Below are 20,989 nucleotides of genomic sequence, written 5' to 3' on the forward strand. Positions count from 1 at the left end.
TTCAAGAGACAAGAGGCTGGCCCAAAAAGTATTAAGAAGTCTCTAAGTCTTACTGTGCTGTGGAGACAAAATCCCTTTAGAAAGAGAGGCCCTGTTACCATACACAAACCTCTCTCTCTCAAGACACTGGCAGATTCTGAAGTGCGTGGAGTGAGACCTGGGCTGGCCCCACCGAGGACCCACCCACTCTATGACCAAGATATAGTGATGAACCATAAGTGAACTGACTCGTACTGAGATTGCAGCCCATCTTCAACGTATCTCAATTTCTAATTGGGTCGAGATGATTCCCTCATTATATTTGCCTCACAGAGAAAACAGGTCATCTGTGGCTCTTCGATATGCTGTATCTGGCATATAATAAAAAATACTTGACAATGCTGAGGAGGGAAAATGTGACCAAAAATAAAGAGAAAAAATAAACAATGGAAGCAGACCCACAGATAATCCAGATGTTAGAGTTAGCAGAGAATGCCTTTAAAATAACTAAAGTTAATGTTTTAAGAAAATAAGGGGAAACCCAGAAAATAGGTAAAAAGGCAAATTTCAAGAGAATTGGAATCTATTTAAAAAAACAAAACTGAACTAGAACTGAAAAATACAACATCTGAAGTGAACAACTCATAGCATGGGTTTAACAAACGTTTATTCACGGTGAAGACAAGGTTTGTAGACTTGAATACAGCTCAGCTAAAAATATCCAACTGAAGCCCAGAGAAAAAAAATACAATGGAAAGAACAGAGCAGGAAGACATGTGAGACACAGCTAAAATGACTGGCATAAATGTAATTGGAGATTCAGAAAGAAAGGAGAAAGAGATTGGGGCAGAAGCAAGATTTGAAGAGATAATGGCCAAGAATTTTCCAAACCGGTACGAGACATCAGCCCACAGATTCAGAAAGCTCTGCAAACCCCAGGTGGTATAAAGCAAAGAAAACCACATTGAGGCAAACTATTAAAAACTAAAGACAATGAACTCTTCCGATGGTCAGTTTTCCTAAATGTAAGGACTAGAAATGCTTCCTTGGAAACCTTTTCTTCCCCAACAGAAAAATCAGGACAAACCAGCCAGACAAGTACAAGTGTTTTTATGAAAGTAAGGTTGCAGAATATTTGAAATTGAAAGTACTCTGGAAAAACCTGTATTGAAAGTTTATTCTTTAAAAAAATTCTTTTTCTTAATGTTTATTTATTTTTGAGACAGAGAGAGGCAGAGCATGAATGGGGGAGGGTCAGAGGGAGACACAGAATCCGAAGCAGGCTCCAGGCTGTGAGCTGTCAGCTCAGAGCCCGACACAGGGCTTGAACTCACGGACCACGAGATCGTGACCTGAGCCAAAGTCAGACGCTTAACTGACTGAGCCACCCAGGCACCTTGAAAGTTTATTCTTCATTTTAGTCCTCTGTCCATGGTGAAACAAACTGATTTAGCAGAAATAGTGTTATCATTTTTTTTTTTTTCTGTTATGTGATCTGGTCCCTGGCTACTTACTGGTTCTCTCTCGTGCTTTTCTTTTTCTCTACTGTCTGTGATCCAGTCATACTGGCTTCTGTTCCTAAAACAAGCCGTGTTCCCTTTCTCCAAGGTTCTCATTTGTGATCTTACCTCTGCCTAGAATGGTCTTTCTAATACACCTCTACCCCACTGCTAGCCCCTTTGCCTTATTAAGCCATATTGTTCCTTCAGGCCTTTCAACTTCCATGTAGTTTACTACCTTAGAAAGTGGTTCCTGACACTCCAGGCTGAATGATGGTTCCCAATTATGCACTCTCATAAGCAGTTGTATTTTTTGTCATAGTATTTATAGTCTATAGTTATCTGTTTATTCGTGATTATGAGTCATGTATGGCTTACTTACTCCATTGTAAGTTCCATGACGGTAGGGGCGACACTAGTTTTGTTCATCATTGTACACAGTCTCTAGCATGGAGCTTGGCACGTATAAGTACTCACTAAATGTTTGTTGGGTAAATGAAGAAATGAATGGAAAAACACACAGAGGAAAGATAAATTTCAGTCCTGGTTAACGACAGGAATGTTCCATCCTACGGAGTTGATGTAAATTTCTCCTCAGGTCTTGTCCAGTAAGGAAGCAGTCTACACTGCTGATCTCATGTCTGGTTTTCTTTGCAGCAATGAGATATGTCTTTAATGGCAAGTAAATCCCAACCTGTCCTTGCTAGAGATAATTGAAGGCAAAAGAAATCCTTCCCATGATTGCGATTTCCAAAATCAGTTAGTAATAAGAGAAATAAATGGCTTCTCTGTTTATAAATATAATTAAAGTGGAATTCAACGTGAAGGGATGCAAATACTTGATTTAAAACTGCAAGCTTAACAGTCTTTCCTTTTGTCTCAAAGATTTTTTCAACAGCGCTGGGATACGGCTGCCCTCTGGTGGCCACTTACTATGTTTTCACAGTCCTTACTTTCCCCCTTTGTAGTCTTTTTCTATACCTTGTGATTTAGATGAAGCAGATTTTAAGGTAACCTTTTGTGATAAAATATACTGGGGAAAAACATTTTGGAAAACAGTTTCACAATGTGTTTAAGAGTCTTAAAAATACCTTCTTGATCCAGAAATTCTGTTTCCAGAAGTCTATTCTGAAGAAATAATTCTAAATTAATAAAAAAATGTTGTGTTCAAAGATGCTTACTAAAGTGGTAGTTATGATGCTAAAAAAAATCAGACAACCCCATTTCTATCAACAAGGAATGAAGCAGATTATGTTATCTTGGCAATACGTGGTTAAGAGCACAGCAAGTTGCAATCTTGACTTTACCTTAGCCAAATTACTTAGCCTGTTTTTTCTCCTAGAAGTGCAGGATAATAACAGTAACAGTCTAATGGGTTGTTGTGGTGATTTGGTGCAATATATTTATGGAGCCTTTAATACAGTGCCTGCCCCATTATAAGCAATCAATAAAAGGCAACTATGAAGTTGTCATTAAAATGTTTTAAAGAATGGTACAGGGGCACCTGGGTGGCTCAGTGGTTAAGGGTCCGACTTCGGCTCGGGTCATGATCTTGCAGTTTGTGGGTTTGAGCCCCGCGTCGGGCTGTGTGCTGACAGCTTGGAGCCTGGAGCCTGCTTTGGATTCTGTGTCTCCCTCTGTCCCTGCCCCTCCCCCCACCCCTTCAAAAATAAATAGACATGAAAAAAAAAAGAACTGTGTATAACAACATGAGAGACTGAGAAAAGCAGGGCATGAATGACATAGCCACATATTTAGACTATTTAAAGAGCAAAAGTTAAACTTCTATACATAAAAAAGATTTTAAGGAAAAGTATTCAAAATCTTAATGACAGATTTCTTATGACTTTTTTTCTTCTTTGTACTCTCCTGTATTGTCTGGATTTTCTTTATTGAGCATATATTTACATTGAAGTGGAGGTGGAAGGACTATTATTTTTTAAACTAGAACTTTATGTCCACATGGTGCACTTTTTAAGACTTCAAGGCGTTTTCATGGATTCATAGTGTCTCATGGTGAGCAGCTTGCCTCAGCCTGGCTGAGTTGACCACTCCATCACTCCTTGATAACTGTCCTCTCTTTAGGATATCACAGGTTCATTCTTTTCTTTTCTTTTCTTTTCTTTTTTCTTTTCTTTTCTTTTCTTTTCTTTTCTTTTCTTTTCTTTTCTTTTCTTTTCTTTTCTTTTCTTTCTCAGCTCTGCTGGATCTTCCTTTGTTCAAGAAAAGCGCTGGAGTGCCTCAGGGCTCAGTCCTTGCCTTGTTTGCCTCCTCCATTTGTACTCTCCTGGACTGGTCTCATTCAGTCCCCTAGACTTAATTTAAAATGCAGTCTACCTGGTGCCGACGACCAGATTTACATTTCTCCCCCGATCTTCACACTCAAAGATCCAACAGTACACTCGTCATCTTCACTGGAATGCCTTAATTGGCATCAGAACCCTAAGACATCCAAAACAACTCTTTCCTCTACCCTGGAAGCCAAGCCTGCCTTACCCCTAGTGTGCTTCATTCTGGTGACTGACACCATTCAGCCGGTTGCTCACTCCAAAAGCCTGGGGGTCATATTTGGTTCCTTTCTTTTCCTTGCAGCAAACATCAAATCCGTCAGCAAGGTCTATCAGCCCAGCATTCAGAATACACCATGGACCTGACCACTGTTTCTGACCTTTGTTATTGTCATCCTTGTGCAAGGCCCCGTCATCTCTCTGAACTACCGTGACATTCTCTGATCTCATCTTATCTCTCTGCCTCCTCTCTTGCCCTCTCACCCCAGATCCTCACCCCACCACGTAACAACCGGAGTGATCTTTTTAAAATGTAAGACCAGGGGCGCCTGGGTGGCGCAGTCGGTTAAGCATCCGACTTCAGCCAGGTCACGATCTCACGGTCCGGGAGTTCGAGCCCCGCGTCGGGCTCTGGGCTGATGGCTCAGAGTCTGGAGCCTGTTTCCGATTCTGTGTGTCCCTCTCTCTCTGCCCCTCCCCCGTTCATGCTCTGTCTCTCTCTGTCCCAAAAATAAATAAACGTTGAAAAAAAAAAATTAAAAAAATAAATAAATAAATAAAATGTAAGACCAGATCCATGCCATCCCCCTGCTTGAATCCTCGAATGGCTTCCCCTCCCTCTCGGAATAAAATTCAAACTTCTTTCTAGGGCTGACATGACTGTACATTTTTGGACCTCTGCCTTTCTCTCTGACCTTATCTTCTGTCAGTCTCCCTTGTTCACTTGGGCTTGGCCTTCTTTCTTTTGGACAGGTTGGAAGTGGGCCTTCTGTCTATAGAGAGGATCAGGCATTTCTTCCCACAACAAAGCACGTTACCGTACTTCTGACACGTTTGTATATAAACTACGAAATGGTAAAATAAATAAGGACAAGGCTTTTTACAGGTGGCGATTTATGTTTTCAAAGCATTGTCACTGAATTTCGTTGGAAAGGAGCCCCACATTCTTTTCTTTGACTGGTTGTTTTCTTGGTTACCCTTACCAGATTTGTTTGCTGCCTAGCCAGCGAGCATGAGATCATCTTCAGGAAACTCGCATTCCCTTTTCTTTTTTCTTTTCTTTTCTTCTTTTTCAATAGTAATCCACTCCTTTGGCCATCTTTCAGCAAAGAGAATGTGAATTTTAAGGCAGAATTGTTGTATTTTGGGAGGTTCCAGGCAGAGTATAATAAACAAAGTTAAACTTCAGCTTATTTTTCATATATCATTTATCGTAAAAGAAAGATCCTCAGCTTTTAGATTTTAAAGGGAATTTAGATTTCATCTAGTGCAGCTTTCTCAATTTATAGATGAGGAAACTGAAGCATAAAGAGAAAACATTTGTCTTATGGAATGGTTTTTTGCCCTTGGAAATATTCACATTACGTGAAATCATTAGCTCAAGAATTATCCCATTTTACAGCTTAGAAAAGTGATGTTCAGAGAAGCTCTTTACGGAGGGTTACACAACTGGGAAGAGGTTCAGCTGGGAGTGGAACTCAGGTCTGACACTAAATACTGTTCCGGTTTTCTTATGCTCTATTGCCTCCCAGAGAGGAGTTGTAAGCTGTTAGAAAAGCAAATTCACACTATCAGTACCTCCTGGATATGGATTTGGAAGGTTATGGTATTTATGGTTATTTATTATAAAAGAATTTCTTCCAGGCTTCTCGTGGAATGTTTTAAACTTGCTTGAGTTCTTGAAATATTTTTTTTTTAATTTTTTTTTTTTCAACGTTTATTTATTTTTGGGACAGAGAGAGACAGAACATGAATGGGGGAGGGGCAGAGAGAGAGGGAGACACAGAATCGGAAACAGGCTCCAGGCTCGGAGCCATCAGCCCAGAGCCCGACGCGGGGCTCGAACTCACGGACCGCGAGATCGTGACCTGGCTGAAGTCGGACGCTTAACCGACTGCGCCACCCAGGCGCCCCTTGAAATATTTTTATACTACACATGTGATTTAGTTTATAATGTGTTAATTTTGTAATCAGGAAAAAATAAAGACAAGGGGCTCCTGGGTGGCTCAGTTAAGCATCCGACTCTTGATTTCAGCTCAGGTCATGATCTCATGGTTCATGGGATCGAGTCTCACATACGGCTCTGCGTGTCTGACAGCGTGGAGCCTGCTTGGGATTCTCTCTCTCCCTCTCTTTCTGCTCCTTCCTGGCTCGTGCACATGTGTGTTCTCTCTCTCTCTCTCTCTCTCTCTCTCTCAAAATAAATACACAAACTTTTTTTTTTTTAAAGAAAAACATCAAGACAGTAAAAATAAAAGGGATACATGCATACCAGAGACACATGAAAATCAGAGGAGAAAGACCCAAAAGGACTATTCCCCTTACCCTCATAGCTCTTGCTAGCATTCTGTTGTGTCTATGTCTGTCTGTACTTAATTTATTAATTTTCTTTCTCTGTAGCACTATTCCAGGTACATGCTATTTTTGAAGCAGTGTAATGAGTCTTGTTATTATACTTATTTTCATCTTTCCTTTTGAGACAACATATTTGCCACATAAGGTTATTTTTTTCCTCATTGACTTATTGCAGGGTATGGCATAAAACAAATAGAAATAAATTTTTCCAGAAAAAAATTTTAATTGTTATAAATTGTATGGTTAAATAAATTTGTATTCTAATATAAAGGGTTTAAGAGAATGCAATTATATTGTGATAGACACAAAGGCTTGAGACCTTATCTAAAATGGTAAAAGGCCCCAAAACACTAAGCATGTAGGTCCAGTAGCGTTGTAGAAGCAAAGTATTAATAGTGTATATATTTACCATTTTTTAATAAGAGTAGCACTGTGGGGGCACCTGGGTGGCACAGTAATTTAAGCATCCAACTTCAGCTCAGGTCATGATCTCACAGCTGGTGGGTTCGAGCCCTGTGTCAGGCTCTGTGCTGACCGCTCAGAGCCTGAAGCCTGCTTCGGATTCTGTGTCTCCCTCTCTCTCTGCCCCTCCCCCGTTCACACCCTGTCTCTCAAAAATAAATAAATGTTAAAAAAAAAAAAAAGAAAGAAAAAAGAATAGCACTGTGACCTTTTCTTGCCACGTTAGTCATGTGCAAATGGCATGTTATTGGAACACATCTTGCCCCAAACATCCATATTCTGTTACAGAATTATTAACTTTTTTGAGGCATTTTTAAAGTTCAGGACTTTATCAGAACTTGCTTTCTTAAAAAGTATTTCCATTGCACATTTTTAATAGGGGGAGCGCAGATGGCCAGATATTACACATGATGCAGGTTTTGACTTTTCCAACTTGCAGAACACTTTGACATTTAAGATGATCTTATTTGTAGGGCCAAAATCTGCAATTTTTGTATTTTTTTCAGCTATTTTTATTGTCACCGAGATACATAACTAAAGAGGGATCAGGATATAAGATCTGGAAAGAAATCAGCACCCAACATGCTTATCACTGTATGAGGATATACTGCTACTTTGTTATATGTGTGATAAGCATCATTAACACTAATGGGCCTTAAAAAATTATATGATTAGGGACATCTGGCTGGCTCAGTCGGTAGAGCATGTGACTTTTGACCATGAGGCTGTGGGTTCAAGCCCTGTGTTGAGTTAGTAGATCGCTTAAAAATAAAATATTAAAAAAAATTGTATGATTAAAAGTGACATTTCCATGCAAATTTGATTTAGTTCAAAGTTCAGTGTTCAGATAATAAATTTTTGAAGCTGTCTTTCCCCGTCAGTTCATGAAGTTTGGGGCAATTGTCCCATAATCACTTAAGAATTGAGATGTGCCATGTGGATTAATACCTTTGTCATTATTTTGGTTTTCCAAATCTTGCCCCAGTTGTCAGATTATTTTATTTCACAACCTCAGTCTCTCTCCCCTTTTTCATAAATATTTCACTTGTAACGAAAAGAAATCAAATGTAACTGTTTATGAATAGCCTGAGCATTTAATTGTGTTTAGCTTGTATCAGGTAAAACTTCATTGTCTTCCTAGGTTTCTGTCACACGTTGTCACTCCTGTAATAGCAGTTCGAAGAGGTCCTGTGCGTATATGTGGCCTCCTGAAGAAGGGATGTGGGGGTGCCTGAGTGGCTCAGTTGGTTAAGTGGCTGACTCTGGGTTTCATCATGATCTCATGGTGCATGAGTTGGAGCCTCAGTTGGGCTCTGTGTGGACAGTGTGGAGCCTGCTTGGGAGTCTCTCTCCCTCCTTCTCTGTCCCCTTCCCCCACTCTCTCACACTCTCTCTCTCCAAATAAATAAATAAATAAACTGGAAAAAAAAAAAGGAGATGTAAATTGCATCACACTTTTCCATTTTCTGTTTTCAGACATTATGCTGCTTCAGTGTCTATAGAACATCTTCTCTAATAGGGTACCAAAGGAATAGTATTGCAAAACACGTAACTTGGCTTTCCTCTTTCCTTTTGATTTTTTCTGCTAACCAACTGTGTATTTTTTAAAGTATTTATTTATGGGGAACCTGAGTGGCTCAATCGGTTAGGTGTCTGACTTTGGCTCAGGTCATGATCTCACGGTTTGTGGGTTTGAGCCTCGTCTCGGGCTCTGTGCTGTCAGCTCAGTTCTACACCCAACATGAGGCTCAAACTCATGACCCTAAGATCAAGAATCACATGCTCTACCAACTGAGCTAGTCAGATGCCCCTATTAATTCATTGTCTTTCCTTTGATCTTGAATTTTTAAAATATAAAAATGTATGGAAAATAATATGGCAAATACCCATGTATTTGGGTAGAATTAATAAATATTAACATTTTGGTATTTTGCGTAATATGTATATAGTTACATATTTGAAATAGAAATTACAAATAAAGTTGGGAGCCCTCTCTGGTTTTTTTCCCCTGGACTCCTTTTCCTCCTTCACTCCATAAAGACAAACAGAGCATAAAATTTGACTGTGCTCTCTTAGTCCACGTTCGATTTTTACTAACCAATATTATGTATGTATCCAACTGCTTAGTACAGTTTTTAAAATTTTACAAGATAGGTAAGTACTCTCCACCTGTTCTCTATCATTCTGCAGATTGCTTTTTTCAACCAACATTATTTTGAAGGTTCATGCATGCATGTTCATACATATAGTTCTAGTTCACTTATCTAATTACAGTATCCCAACTATGAAAAGTCATTCTTTTTTAAAGAGGTCTTTAGATTGATTTTATTTTTTCTTTGAAAAAATAGTTGACCTGCTTTCTGTATGTAGTCAGCAATCAACATGGCCTTATTGCTCCTCGACTCGTGTACCAGCCTTTCCCTCGAGTTTCCAGTCAAGCGGGGGACACAGACGTTACAGACCTGGCCAGTGTAGGAAAAGACGGGATGGAAACCGAACGCTGTTAATTCCTGTCGGATAAGTTCTTCTGGCTAAGTCTCAAGGTCTCTTGGTTGCAGATGTGACTTATTTAAAGTTGTTGCGCTTTCAGGATAAATCTTCAAATAATTTGCTTCTTTTAGGTGCTTGTTTAAACTGCCAGGAAAATAGCAAAGGGGATCACTGTGAAGAATGCAGAGAAGGATTTTATCAGAGTCCTGACACCACAAAAGAATGTCTTCGCTGCCCTTGTTCAGCAGTGACCTCTACGGGCAGCTGTATCATAAGTAAGGCCTTTCTCTAAATCTTCACCTCGAGAGGAAAAATCAGCCAGTCAGTTATCAATTGATATGAAGTGTCTGATAATGATAATGAAGTTCTGTAGGGTGCTGTAGGGGAAGGGTTTTGCAACCAAGTCCAAATACATAGTACGAAATGAGACTTGAGGGAGAGGGGAGGAAATTGTTGTTAAAATCTTATTTTATCTTGTCTGTCGGGACTAAAGAAGAAGGAATGTGAAAGTTGTAAGAGCGCCTAGCTATTACAGTTATTCATTCTCCTATATAAGCATCTTTCTTTTGTCCTCCACCTGAATAGATTCTCTGGAGGGCCCCCATCGTTTCCACAATAAGCTGGACAATTAAGGGTTAAGAAATAAGGTGTAGATCTTTAGTCTCTTTACGTTTGAGAGCAGATAGTAGGGAGGGGACAGCAGGTGTCTTGCATTTGTAATTGTAGGTCAAGACCGTACTAAGTTACGTTCCTGCCCTCTCTCTCTCAGAACTGGGTGACTTGGAGCCTACGTGTGTCCAGTGCAAAGACGGATACACAGGCCGGAACTGCAACACCTGTGAAAACGGCTATTACAATTCTGACAGCATCTGTACCAAGTGCCAATGTCATGGCCACGTGGACCCAATTAAAACTCCAAAGGTTTGCAAGCCCGAGAGTGGTGAATGCATCAGCTGCCTCCATAACACCACTGGGTTTTGGTGTGAGAACTGTCTGGAAGGCTATGTCAGAGACCTCGAGGGAAATTGCGTCAAGAAAGGTAAAACCTCACCTAAGGTTGTAAATGTAGTGCCTAAGCCTAGCAGTGAAAATTTCAGGACAGCTACCTTTAGCTTTAAAAAAACCTTCCAATCCCACGAGAGGAATTTTCTGGAAATAGATTTTGATAGGTATTTGCCTAAAGGGATCTCCTTCTATTCCTGCTGCTCTCCTGATGCTCCAAAGTCAACTCCAGAAATCTGAGGCCCGCGACAAAGGCATTGCAGGGTTCCCACATTTTCTCTTCATCTATTTTCATTTTTATGTTGATAATTTAAAAGTCCTCTCATGTCTTTTATCCTTTGCTTCTATATTCTCATCACTTCCAGTGACCATCAAAGGTCTTTGGAAGCAGGGACCTGTAATCTGGTTCGAAGTTCTGGCTGAGAAACCAGAGTCCACGGTAGCATCTGTCCTAACTTTGGGCCTGAGTTTTCCCATGTGTGATGGAGGAAATAGTAATTATATTCTTTTTGATTTTTAAAAGAAGAAGTTGTTCGTATGGCAAAAATGTTTCTTGCAGGAAAAGTCAGTAAAGATTTAGATAAAAATTAATGACTAGAAATTCAGGATGAGTTACGGATATTCTGGCTTTATTGGGTCACAGAGTGATTAGACCACACCCTCCTAGAAACCACTCTCTGATAATCTGGCAGATACTGAATCCTAGGCTGATGGACAGTCGGTCTGTGGCAAGTGTCGTCACCTCTGCCATTTTCTTAATATCCTTATTCTGTTGTGATCAAGGCTCAAAAGACCGAGACTGAACCCTGTCACTAGCCTGGAGATCCTGTCACTCAGTTCTCCTTCCCATTTGCAGGCATGTTTTGTCCATACTTAGCTGGCAGGACTGTGATGATTTTTCTTATTATTCACCGGGTAATACAAAACATGCCTCTTCTCGGGGTAGATTAATGTGTCTGGCTGTGGCGATGAATGATAATGACAATAGCAGTCATTTTATCGAGTGCCTGTGACTGTGCCTGTGCCAAGCCCTGGGAACATTACGTGCGGTAACTCTAGCTCACGTAACCTTCCCCAGGGACTCCGCAAAGTAGATATGATCATTCCCATTTCACAGATGAGGAGCCTCAGTGTTAAAAAGATTCACTTACTTACCTGTGGCCACACAGTTCTACTTGATTCCAAAGCCTGCGGTATTTCTACTGAGCTGTGCCGCATTAGCACTTTAATTATAAGATAGCCGCGATCTCCATGACGGGAGAATTACTACACATACAGTTAAAAGAAGGCTGTTTTTGTTTTTTGTTTTTTGTTTTTTTTTTATCTTGCCTGACATCAACTTTGGACACTTAAACTGTGTTTTTCAGAAGCAGCCAGAAATACAATTTTTCTTACTCCGTTTTTGCCTCTTTTGAGGAGAATTTTGCCCTTATGAAATGCCATCAGATTTGTTGTACTTATTTTAGTTCAAATGATTGTCTTTTTATTCCTGTCACTTTTAACCAAGTGACTTAGGACTCAGCAGTGAGATATTTACTGCCTTTGCAGGAATTTGTATGAATCTATCCAAGAGTCGAGAAGGATAGGAAGCTCCAACATTAGGATTTTCCCCAAGATTTTAATATTATACATTTTGGAGAACAGCCATGGGTGTCATCATCTAGCTTTCTAGACCTTGATTCTTTTCACTATATTTCTTTAAAAATTATTTTTAACTTGCATTACCTTAAAGCAGACTCTCATGTCCACATCCCACATCAACTTCCACTCCCATGTGTATTTCTTTTATTGTTTCTCAAAACTAGATAATTTTGTCTTTTACATTTCATTCTCTGTTTTTATTTTCAGAAGTTATTGTTCCAACACCTGAAGGTTCTACCATTTTGGTTTCCAATGCCTCTTTGACCACATCAGTGCCCACCCCTGTTATAAATAGTACATTTACCCCCACAACCCTGCAGACTATCTTTTCCGTAAGCTCTGCTGAAAACAGCACGTCAGCTTTAGCTGATGTTTCATGGACCCAGTTTAACATCATCATTTTGACAGTCATCATCATTGTGGTGGTGCTGCTGATGGGATTTGTGGGGGCCGTCTATATGTACCGGGAGTACCAGAACCGGAAACTCAATGCCCCCTTTTGGACCATCGAGCTCAAAGAAGACAATATCAGTTTCAGCAGCTACCACGACAGCATTCCCAATGCAGATGTGTCAGGACTGTTGGAAGATGATGGCAATGAAGTGGCTCCCAACGGGCAGCTGACCCTGACGACACCCATACATAACTACAAAGCCTGAGGAGCTAGAACTGTCACCCTGCATGGGTAGAGCACAGGGCTTACTAAGACAGCATCGGCTCCTGGGCCACATGAGGCCTGGGCAGAGTTTGCTGAGAAAGCAGAGGCGTATAGTGCATCTGGAAGTTTCAGGTACAAACGTGTAATGCACTTGGCCTATTACTCTTAGTTTCCCCATGAAGCTCCGAAGCAGTCACTGTCAATAAGGACTTGTAGTAAAGTATATTTTTGTACCCAACGACATGGGAGTATAGAAAGGCCAAACCCCACAGTGCAGCCCACATCTACTTTGACCTCCGAATAGACTCCTGGGGAAGTGCTCACCAAACCAGCGGATACACGGTGATGGAAGTGGAGGGGGAGGACTCCAGGAAGACCTCATCTCCATTCCTGAAACACCTTTTTTAAAAGGAAGGTCAGGGATGATACTCCTTTTACTGTGCTAAAAGACATCACTGCAGAAAAGCTTAATGTCTGGGCTGTCTCACAATAAACAATCCCGATTGTTTCCAGAATAGGGGCGGAAAAGTCTCAAGAGGATCTTTAGAAAAGCTTGATTTTTCCTTCCCAAATTCTTGCTCAATGATAGGATCCAAGCACGGGATAAGCTTCTAATGGTAGAAACAGGAAACAGGAAGGTGACATCTGGTAGCAGGAAGCTGATGGTCCTCCTTAGGGTCTCAGTGTAGATGATGAATTGTCTAAAAATAAGGACTGCTCCTGCCTCTAGAGAAGTAAGGTGTATATAGTGAATGTAGCATATCTGGTCAACATTGTTATTTGTATCTATTTGTAAAAAAAAAAAATCATGTCATATTTTATCATCTAGAAACTATTTGTACAGCAGTTAATGGCGTTGTAAAAAGAACATATGGGGATTGGTTAAAATATGACATAGGTGGCAATATTGCTGGAGCTGGGACTCTGGTGAACGCCAGTCATTTTTGGTCCCTCTTTGGACACTGTTGAAATTTGTAAGAGGTTGAATGTTTCCAAAACCTTTCTTTCCCTTTCTCGGTCTCAAAGTAGAGTTACACGTTCTTTGACTTACTAGACATTCAAGCAATAGATTTTTAAGGCCGTGATTGTTAAGCTGGGATGCAGGCTGCACTCTCTAAAGTACTCACCTGATTAGACATTAGCCAGTCTATATATTTCACATAGATCAGTGTAGAACACATCCTCATGAAAAAAAAAAAATGTTTTTAAGTGTAAAAGAAAGTCTTCCAGAGGAATTAGAAATATTTTAGTTCCAAAAGAAAAGCCATCATATCACTTGGGATCCCCTGTTTTTCATGCCTGTGAAATATTTATTATATTCTTCCTCCCCGCCCAAAAAAATACCTTCCACATTTGAACGTAGTTTGTCACCCGTAGGCCGCGAGGTGTCTGCCATCTTCCTGCAGGGCTACAGTTTTGCCGTTAGAGGTAGCTCTGTGGTTCGGTGGGTACAGTTAGTCCTTGCTTTTAGACCCGGTTGTTCCCTCAAGGCCACCTACTGTCGCCCTCGTCTGTTATGATATTGACAGGTTGTGGGTGCAGCAAGCCAGGGAAAGCAGCCAGAAGTCAAATATAGATATTTATTAGGAGGAACAGCAAGCTGTCAGGTGGCGAGAAAAGAAGCAAAGATTTGTTAGATTAGACCTAGAACATCCAAGTTGACAACCTTGCCTGCCTTCCCCGGAGAAACGCCTGGAATTTGTTCATCCCTCTGTAGGAGACCCCTAAGCTTTCTCAGGTTTTGGAGATGACGTTCTGGAGGATGGACAGATAGATAGTCCAATTCTGTAACCTGAGGTGCTCTGAATGTTTGGCCATTGCTCATGAGAGGAGAGGATACATTACATTACATTATATTTTAAAAATCAGTGGATATTCCTATAGGCCTTTGCAGTTCGCAAAGCCCATTGCCACACGTATGTCCTCCGTTCCTCACCCTAGCCCCTTGAGGAAGTAGTTGTTGTCCCCATTTGACAGATGAGGTTAAATGTCTCACTCAAGGCTGCACAATATGTCATTATCAGGCTTGGAATCGGGCCTCCTGACTCTGAAGCACATATATATTCTTCCAACTCTAGGCCAATGTAGAAACTGCTAGCCATGGACAGAGAGGCTGGGAGGGACCGTCCCGTCTGTGAATGTTTCCAGCTTTGTGAGTACAAGGTGCAGTCCAGGGCCATACAGCTGGGAAGGGTTTTGTGGAAAGGACCCTGGAGAATTACTGCCTGCGGCCAGTGTTGGTGACAAGAAAACAAAACTACCGGTTTTTGTGCTTCCTCAAAGAGAACTGACCCTCGTGAGCCGGGAGGGAAATGTGTTTTCCCCAGCAGCCCCCACTGACGCACGGGCAGACTGAGCACTGCACAGTTCCAAGGAAGGGGGCCTGTCTCCCAGACTGCACCCCTCAAGGTGAGGGGTTGAGCATGGTGGGAAATAAGCACTGGTTACACGGAAGTTACCCCAGTAGAGCAAGCGTGAGTGTTTGTCGGGGTCTAAGAGCCAAAGCCAAATAGTCCAGATTCTGGCCATAGAGAGGTTGCTTGAAAGAGAGCCTGAAAGGCATTGCAAACATTGAATCACATGGAACATTAATCTCTAAGGAATTACTGACAGCTCCTAGGTCAGGTTCTCAATTTTTCCCAGTGGAAAAAAAATGGAGGTCTTAAAACTGGTTTTAAGTAATATTCTTTAGCGTCCCCTGCTTTTTGCTGGCGGAAATAATTTTGCTCTAGAATATAAATCAATCATGAAGTGATCTACCGGCAAAATCAGACTAGGAAACTACTATGGAATGCATTGCACACATTCGTTCCTCTGAAGGCAGGGTCTCCCTGAGCTATGATGTTTCACACCAGGATCCCGTCGGTCTTGTAGAAAGATAATATTGGAAGACCTTTTGAATAAGTGTTAGAAATGTGTTTATTTTTGATTAAGACTAATGTGACCCTTACTGATAAATGACAGATACTGCTATTAAGTGATCATTTTGTCTTTATTCATTCATTTTCATAAGCCCTGACGTATTTCTGACAGAAATCCTAGGTAGTGTTGTAAAATATGTCTGTCCTCCCCTATTGTCCCCTCCCTCCCTGCACTGGCTAGCTCCTAGATATCTCTTATGAATGGAATTTCTCCAGTGATAGAGAAAAATGGTGACAGAAACTAACGCTCATTTATACTAAGGTCCTATGGATTTAATGTGTTACCACTCTTCGGGATAACCTGCATTTTAAGAGAGAACAGAGCAGATGTGACGTGGGAGGAGAGAGATTTTGGGGGAGAGGATTTGTAGAGGTGTCAAATTATATGGCTACTCTCTAGCCCTAACATTCCCCAGAAAACGGATCATTAAAGCAATACTCATGACCCCACTAGTTCATTTTGGTCAGAGAGTGCCTTCCGGACGTTTAGCCCTTCTCGTGCTGTTTTGGAGGCTGAGAACTAAAGCAATAGAATGTCCTCCTAAGAGCTTCAGTCGGGACGGGGTTATCAGATCATTCACCACGGTCCTATATTTTTTGTAGGACTTACGGTAAACATAACACCACTCGCAATGAACATTCCCTGGTTCTTATGCTTTGAAGTGTGTGGGTAGGAGTTGAATCTACACATCTCAAGGGAAGAAAGCTCTCTGATAAAAAGTTGAGAGAAGTACAGAGCAACCCAGCGTAACCTGTTAGAGCAAGGAAAGCATTTCTGGCCTCATCCGCAAAGACTTTTGGTCCGTTATGATCTTGACGGCATGGGGCTTGGGAACTAACATGAGTTTGGCGTGTGTGGGGGAGTGATGAAAGGTTAGCACAATTTTCCTCTTTAACCCTGAGCCAGTGACCATGCCGAGGGAAAAAGCAGGAAGAACACACCGATTCATCCGAAGACATCAGATCACGTCAAATGGACTGAAGGTTATGGATCGTTAAAATGGCAGTGGTTGAATGATGCTTTTTCAAAGGCAGTCGGGAACCCCTGTTACTCGTAACTTACACACAGGCAAGAATTGTGACGGTGGTGAGCACATGAGCCCAGGGCTTCTGAGCCAACTTAGCCCAAAGCCCAGTGATTCACAGCTGAGTTTTAATGCTAGGCACTTGCACTCTGCCATAGGTTACATCTTAGCCCGGGCTATTCAGGGATGTTCCTAAAACATTAAACTCCTACGTATGTCACTAAAATTCTAACACAAATTCTAAAAACGTGTCTCCTACAGATGCTGTACTAGGCTTCATGATGCATTTCTAAATTTGTGTATGATTTGAATATATGAAAGAATTTATACAAGAGTGTTATTTAAAATTATTAAAAAATAAATGTATATAATTTGTACCTATTGTAGATTTGTTGTTTTCCTTTTTTGTGTGTGTGGTCAGTGTTGCTGGAAGTCTTTTAATATATGTCACAGAGCATCTATTTTCAAACCACTTCATGAAAATCTTTGAACCCTTTGTTGATTTACTATGCTTTTTGTTTCAAGTTCCTTTAAATCATGTTTTCCACTTAGGAACAAACATGCCACGAGATTCTCCCTCTTGGAACAAAACAAAACAACCTGAGGGGGGGAAAGCATATATTAATATTATATATATATATATCATATATATAATATATATATTATATTTATTATATATATATTATATGTATAATATATATTATTATCTTATATATATAAGAATAATAAGATATTCTTATTTGTACTTTTGCCTGTACCCTATGAGATTCATTAGGCTTTCCATGAAAATTTTAAAGAAAAAACGTGCTCCTTTTAAATTTTGTTTTCATACATATAAAAATTTTCCTTTCTTCATATAAATCTGAATGGAACCATGTTCTATATGTTTATTAGACAGCCTGCAATGAGAGTACATCTTTTTATGATTTTGAGGAACCCATGAAGATCCTGTATTTTGACAAAGCTCAATGGTATTTAATGGGATGCCATCTAGAGATCCTAGGGGCACTTTGAAAAAAGAAAAAGTAGGTCAGGCCTTTCTTTGTGCTGAGAGCTTTATTATGTTTTCAATTTTTTTTTAAGTTTATTTATTTTTGAGAGAGAGAGAGGGAAAAAGGGAGACAGAGGATCCCACAGAGAATCCCTGATGCAGGGCTTGAATTCCCTGATGCAGGGCTTGAACTCACAAACCCAGAGATCATGACCTGAGCTGAAATCAAGAGTTGGAAGCTTAAAGGACTGAGCCATCCAGGCACCCCTGTGCTGAGAGGTTTATAAACTTCAGTTGGTTTATTCACCTTCAGGTGGTTGCTATTTAAACTTTAAAACCCTGTTTTTCCTTTCTTTTCTGGTCATCCAAGAAAATAAGTTGTATTGCTCTATAATCCTACCTTATATGTTTCTATATGTGATTCTATACATGTAGTTCTATAATGTATACAATTTGGGTATTATTTTAAGGGAACAGAATAAGCATGGCAGAAATCTAAGTAAAATTTCAAGAGAAATATGTGTGCAATGCCAAAAAGATTACTTTTATAGTACTGTATTCATACCTTGGATGAAAGTGCATCAAAGATATTTACTAGGTTATCAAAACTGGCTGTATTCGTTTTCCATGGGAGTATAAGTTGCGTATGTTTTACAAAAATTCCACATGCTCCATTATGGTTAAACCAGGAACTTCCAAGTAACAATTATGTTTAGTTACATTTATAAAGTTAAGCTAAATTCAAAAAAACAAAATGTTTTTCATGAGGTGATTATATTAGAAGTGTTAACTGACAGGCTTAAAAGTGATATTTTAAGCGAATGTTAAAAAGACATCCTTTTTACATATAAATTAGCTTTTCAAGGCAATTTTATGAAAAGATTATTGTAGTACTTCTTGTACAGGCTTTCTAATACTTCCACTTACAAAATGAAAGCCATCACACAACGTTAAATGTGTTATTTGTATTAAAACGTAGGTATTAAACCTTGTATGTCAAGCACTGAACTTTCAGACAGTTGCACAAAACACCGGCAAAATGTTTTCCTTTGTATTTAGTAAGAGCAGGTTTGGGGTAATAAAGGAAGTGTTTGGGAGGAAATCTTTTGTGGTTTCCTTTCTGTTGTCAGACCAACTGCTACAGTCTTATATGTCAATACTGTTTTTTTTTTTAAGTTTATTTATTTTTGAGAGACAGACAGGGCATGAGTGGGGGAGGGGCAGAGAGAGAGGGAGACAGAATCTGAAGCAGGATCCAGGCTCCGAGCCGTCAGCACGGAGCCCGGCACAGGGCTTGAACCCACGAACCGTGAGATCATGACCTGAACCAAAGTCAGACTCTTAACCACGCCACCCAGGCACCTCTGTTAATACTGTTTTCTTAATCTTGCTCTCAAATAACGAAGAGTCTTAACCCTTCCTTACATTCATTAACCATTCTAACCCAACTCTATTTGACTCATGTATAACTTCCTATAGATGCCAGATTATATGATGCCTTCCTCCCTTTGCTGGCACTATGTTTTCTAACATCCTTGAGACTGTTCATTCATTCTCTGCAACCCCTTGGTAAACGACAGTTGATCAATCCTTAATTTGTATCTCTGTTTTGCCTAATGAATATCTCTCTTATTGCACATATATATATATATTTTTGGAATACTAGTTATTTTATGTCTTCCCCATTAGACTCTATAATCCTTGAAGTCAGAAGCATTTATTCTCCTATCTCTGGAATCTGGCATAAGCGCTGACACATTGTGGGTGCTCAGTAAGTTGTGGTTTAAAACAAAAGGTACTTGACAGATACCGAAATATGTGAACTTACTTGGTGAAGTATTATAAGAAATGTGTGTGAACTTATTTGGTGAAGTATTATTAGAAATATGCAGTAGGTAACACAGTATATCTTTTTTTTTAATGTTTTTATTTATTTTTGAAACAGAGACAGAGCATGAGCAGAGGAGGGGCAGAGAGAGGGGGAGACACAGAATCTGAAGCAGGCTCCAGGCTCTAAGCTGTCAGCACAGAGCCCGACGCGGGGCTCGAACTCATGGACCGCGAGATCATGACCTGAGCCGAAGTCGGATGTTTAACCGACTGAACCACCCATGTGCCCCAACAGTATATCTTATTTAATAGAGGTATCAGCATAGGGGCTTCAGAGAGCCCGAGAAACTCTTGAAATTGCATTCTTCTTTGTGAATATAAATAATTTGTGTGTATGTGTGTGCTTGTGGGGGTGTGTGTGTGTGCGTGTGTTTCTGGAGGAAAGGTCCATACCCTTAATCACAGTCTCCAAAGGATCTATGATCCCAAAAGGATTAGCGACTATATGGATGGCAATTATTTTGTGTATTTCAGCAGTAAAAACCTTTCCACTGAATGGAAATCAGTACAGGCTTGATTCAAGAAATCCACTTCTGGGAATTCCTCATAAGAAAATGACCTAAAAAGCAGAGAGTTCTGTGCAAAAATGTTTTTTTTTTTCTCCAGGGTTGTGTATAAAGTTAAAAAAATGAGGACAAACCCTAGATGTTCAACAGTAGAGATATGGCTTAGTGCATGCACTTGTGGAGATAAAATACAATCATTAAAATGAAGGGAAGAATGATTAAAGACAGAATTAAGGTTTAGTGAAGAAAAACAGGGTATTTTGCAGATGTGTGTGCAATTCCACCTCTGGTATACAGTTTAGAAAAACTGTTACGTATGTGCACCACAACCCACATATCAAATTCTTCACCGCAGCATCATTTGTTATCACAAAATAATTGGAAATACCCCAATTGTCTGGCAGTAGAAGAATTGATTGGATTTGGATTGTGAAGTGGGATTGTGGTATATCCAAATACTTTGAACAGAATTTTATGCAGTAGTCAAAAATGAATGAGTTATAGCTATATATATCAATATGGATGAATCTCCAAAACATAATGTCAAGCAAAAAAGCCAGCCATAGAGAAAATATACAATATAATTTTTTTATATAATGGCCAAAAAGGGAAATAGAATATATTGTTTAAAAATACATACATATATGAGAAAACTATAAAGAAAAACAGAATGATTAATGCAAAAATAAAGATAACTATGTAAGAGAGAGGGGGATGCAGAGATGACCTCAAAGGTACTAGTAATGTTTAAGAAGCATGTGTGTATACGAGCTTTTTATTGTATTATTTTAAAATTTTTTTTTAATTTTTTTTTTTTTTTTGGAGAGAGAGTGTGAGTGGGGGAGGGGCAAGAGAGAGGGAAACACAGAATCCGAAACAGGCTCCAGGCTTTGAACTGTCAGCACAGAACCTGATGCGGGACTTGAACTCACGAACCGTGAGATCATGACCTGAGCCAAAGTCAGATGCTTAACCTACTGAGCCACTCAGGGTCCCATATTGTATTTTTTTTACACTATTTGCATATACCCACACAAGCATACACACATATTCTGGTATCCAT

The 20,989-nt window shown here is 39.9% G+C and overlaps 1 protein-coding gene across 1 annotated transcript in view; it reads left to right on the forward strand.

Moving 5' to 3' along the window:
* Nucleotides 1-16,916, forward strand: part of MEGF9 (multiple EGF like domains 9) — a 91,297-nt gene extending 74,381 nt beyond the window's left edge. The window contains exons 4-6 of the mRNA XM_047830382.1: nt 9,424-9,567; nt 10,062-10,331; nt 12,143-16,916. Coding sequence (XP_047686338.1) covers nt 9,424-9,567; nt 10,062-10,331; nt 12,143-12,594 — 866 coding nt within the window. The 3' untranslated portion in view covers nt 12,595-16,916. The remainder of the gene's footprint in view (nt 1-9,423; nt 9,568-10,061; nt 10,332-12,142) is intronic.
* Nucleotides 16,917-20,989: the final 4,073 nt, after the last annotated feature.

Source organism: Prionailurus viverrinus, chromosome D4 (genome assembly GCF_022837055.1).
Source record: "Prionailurus viverrinus isolate Anna chromosome D4, UM_Priviv_1.0, whole genome shotgun sequence".
NCBI classification, from domain to species: Eukaryota; Metazoa; Chordata; class Mammalia; order Carnivora; family Felidae; genus Prionailurus; species Prionailurus viverrinus.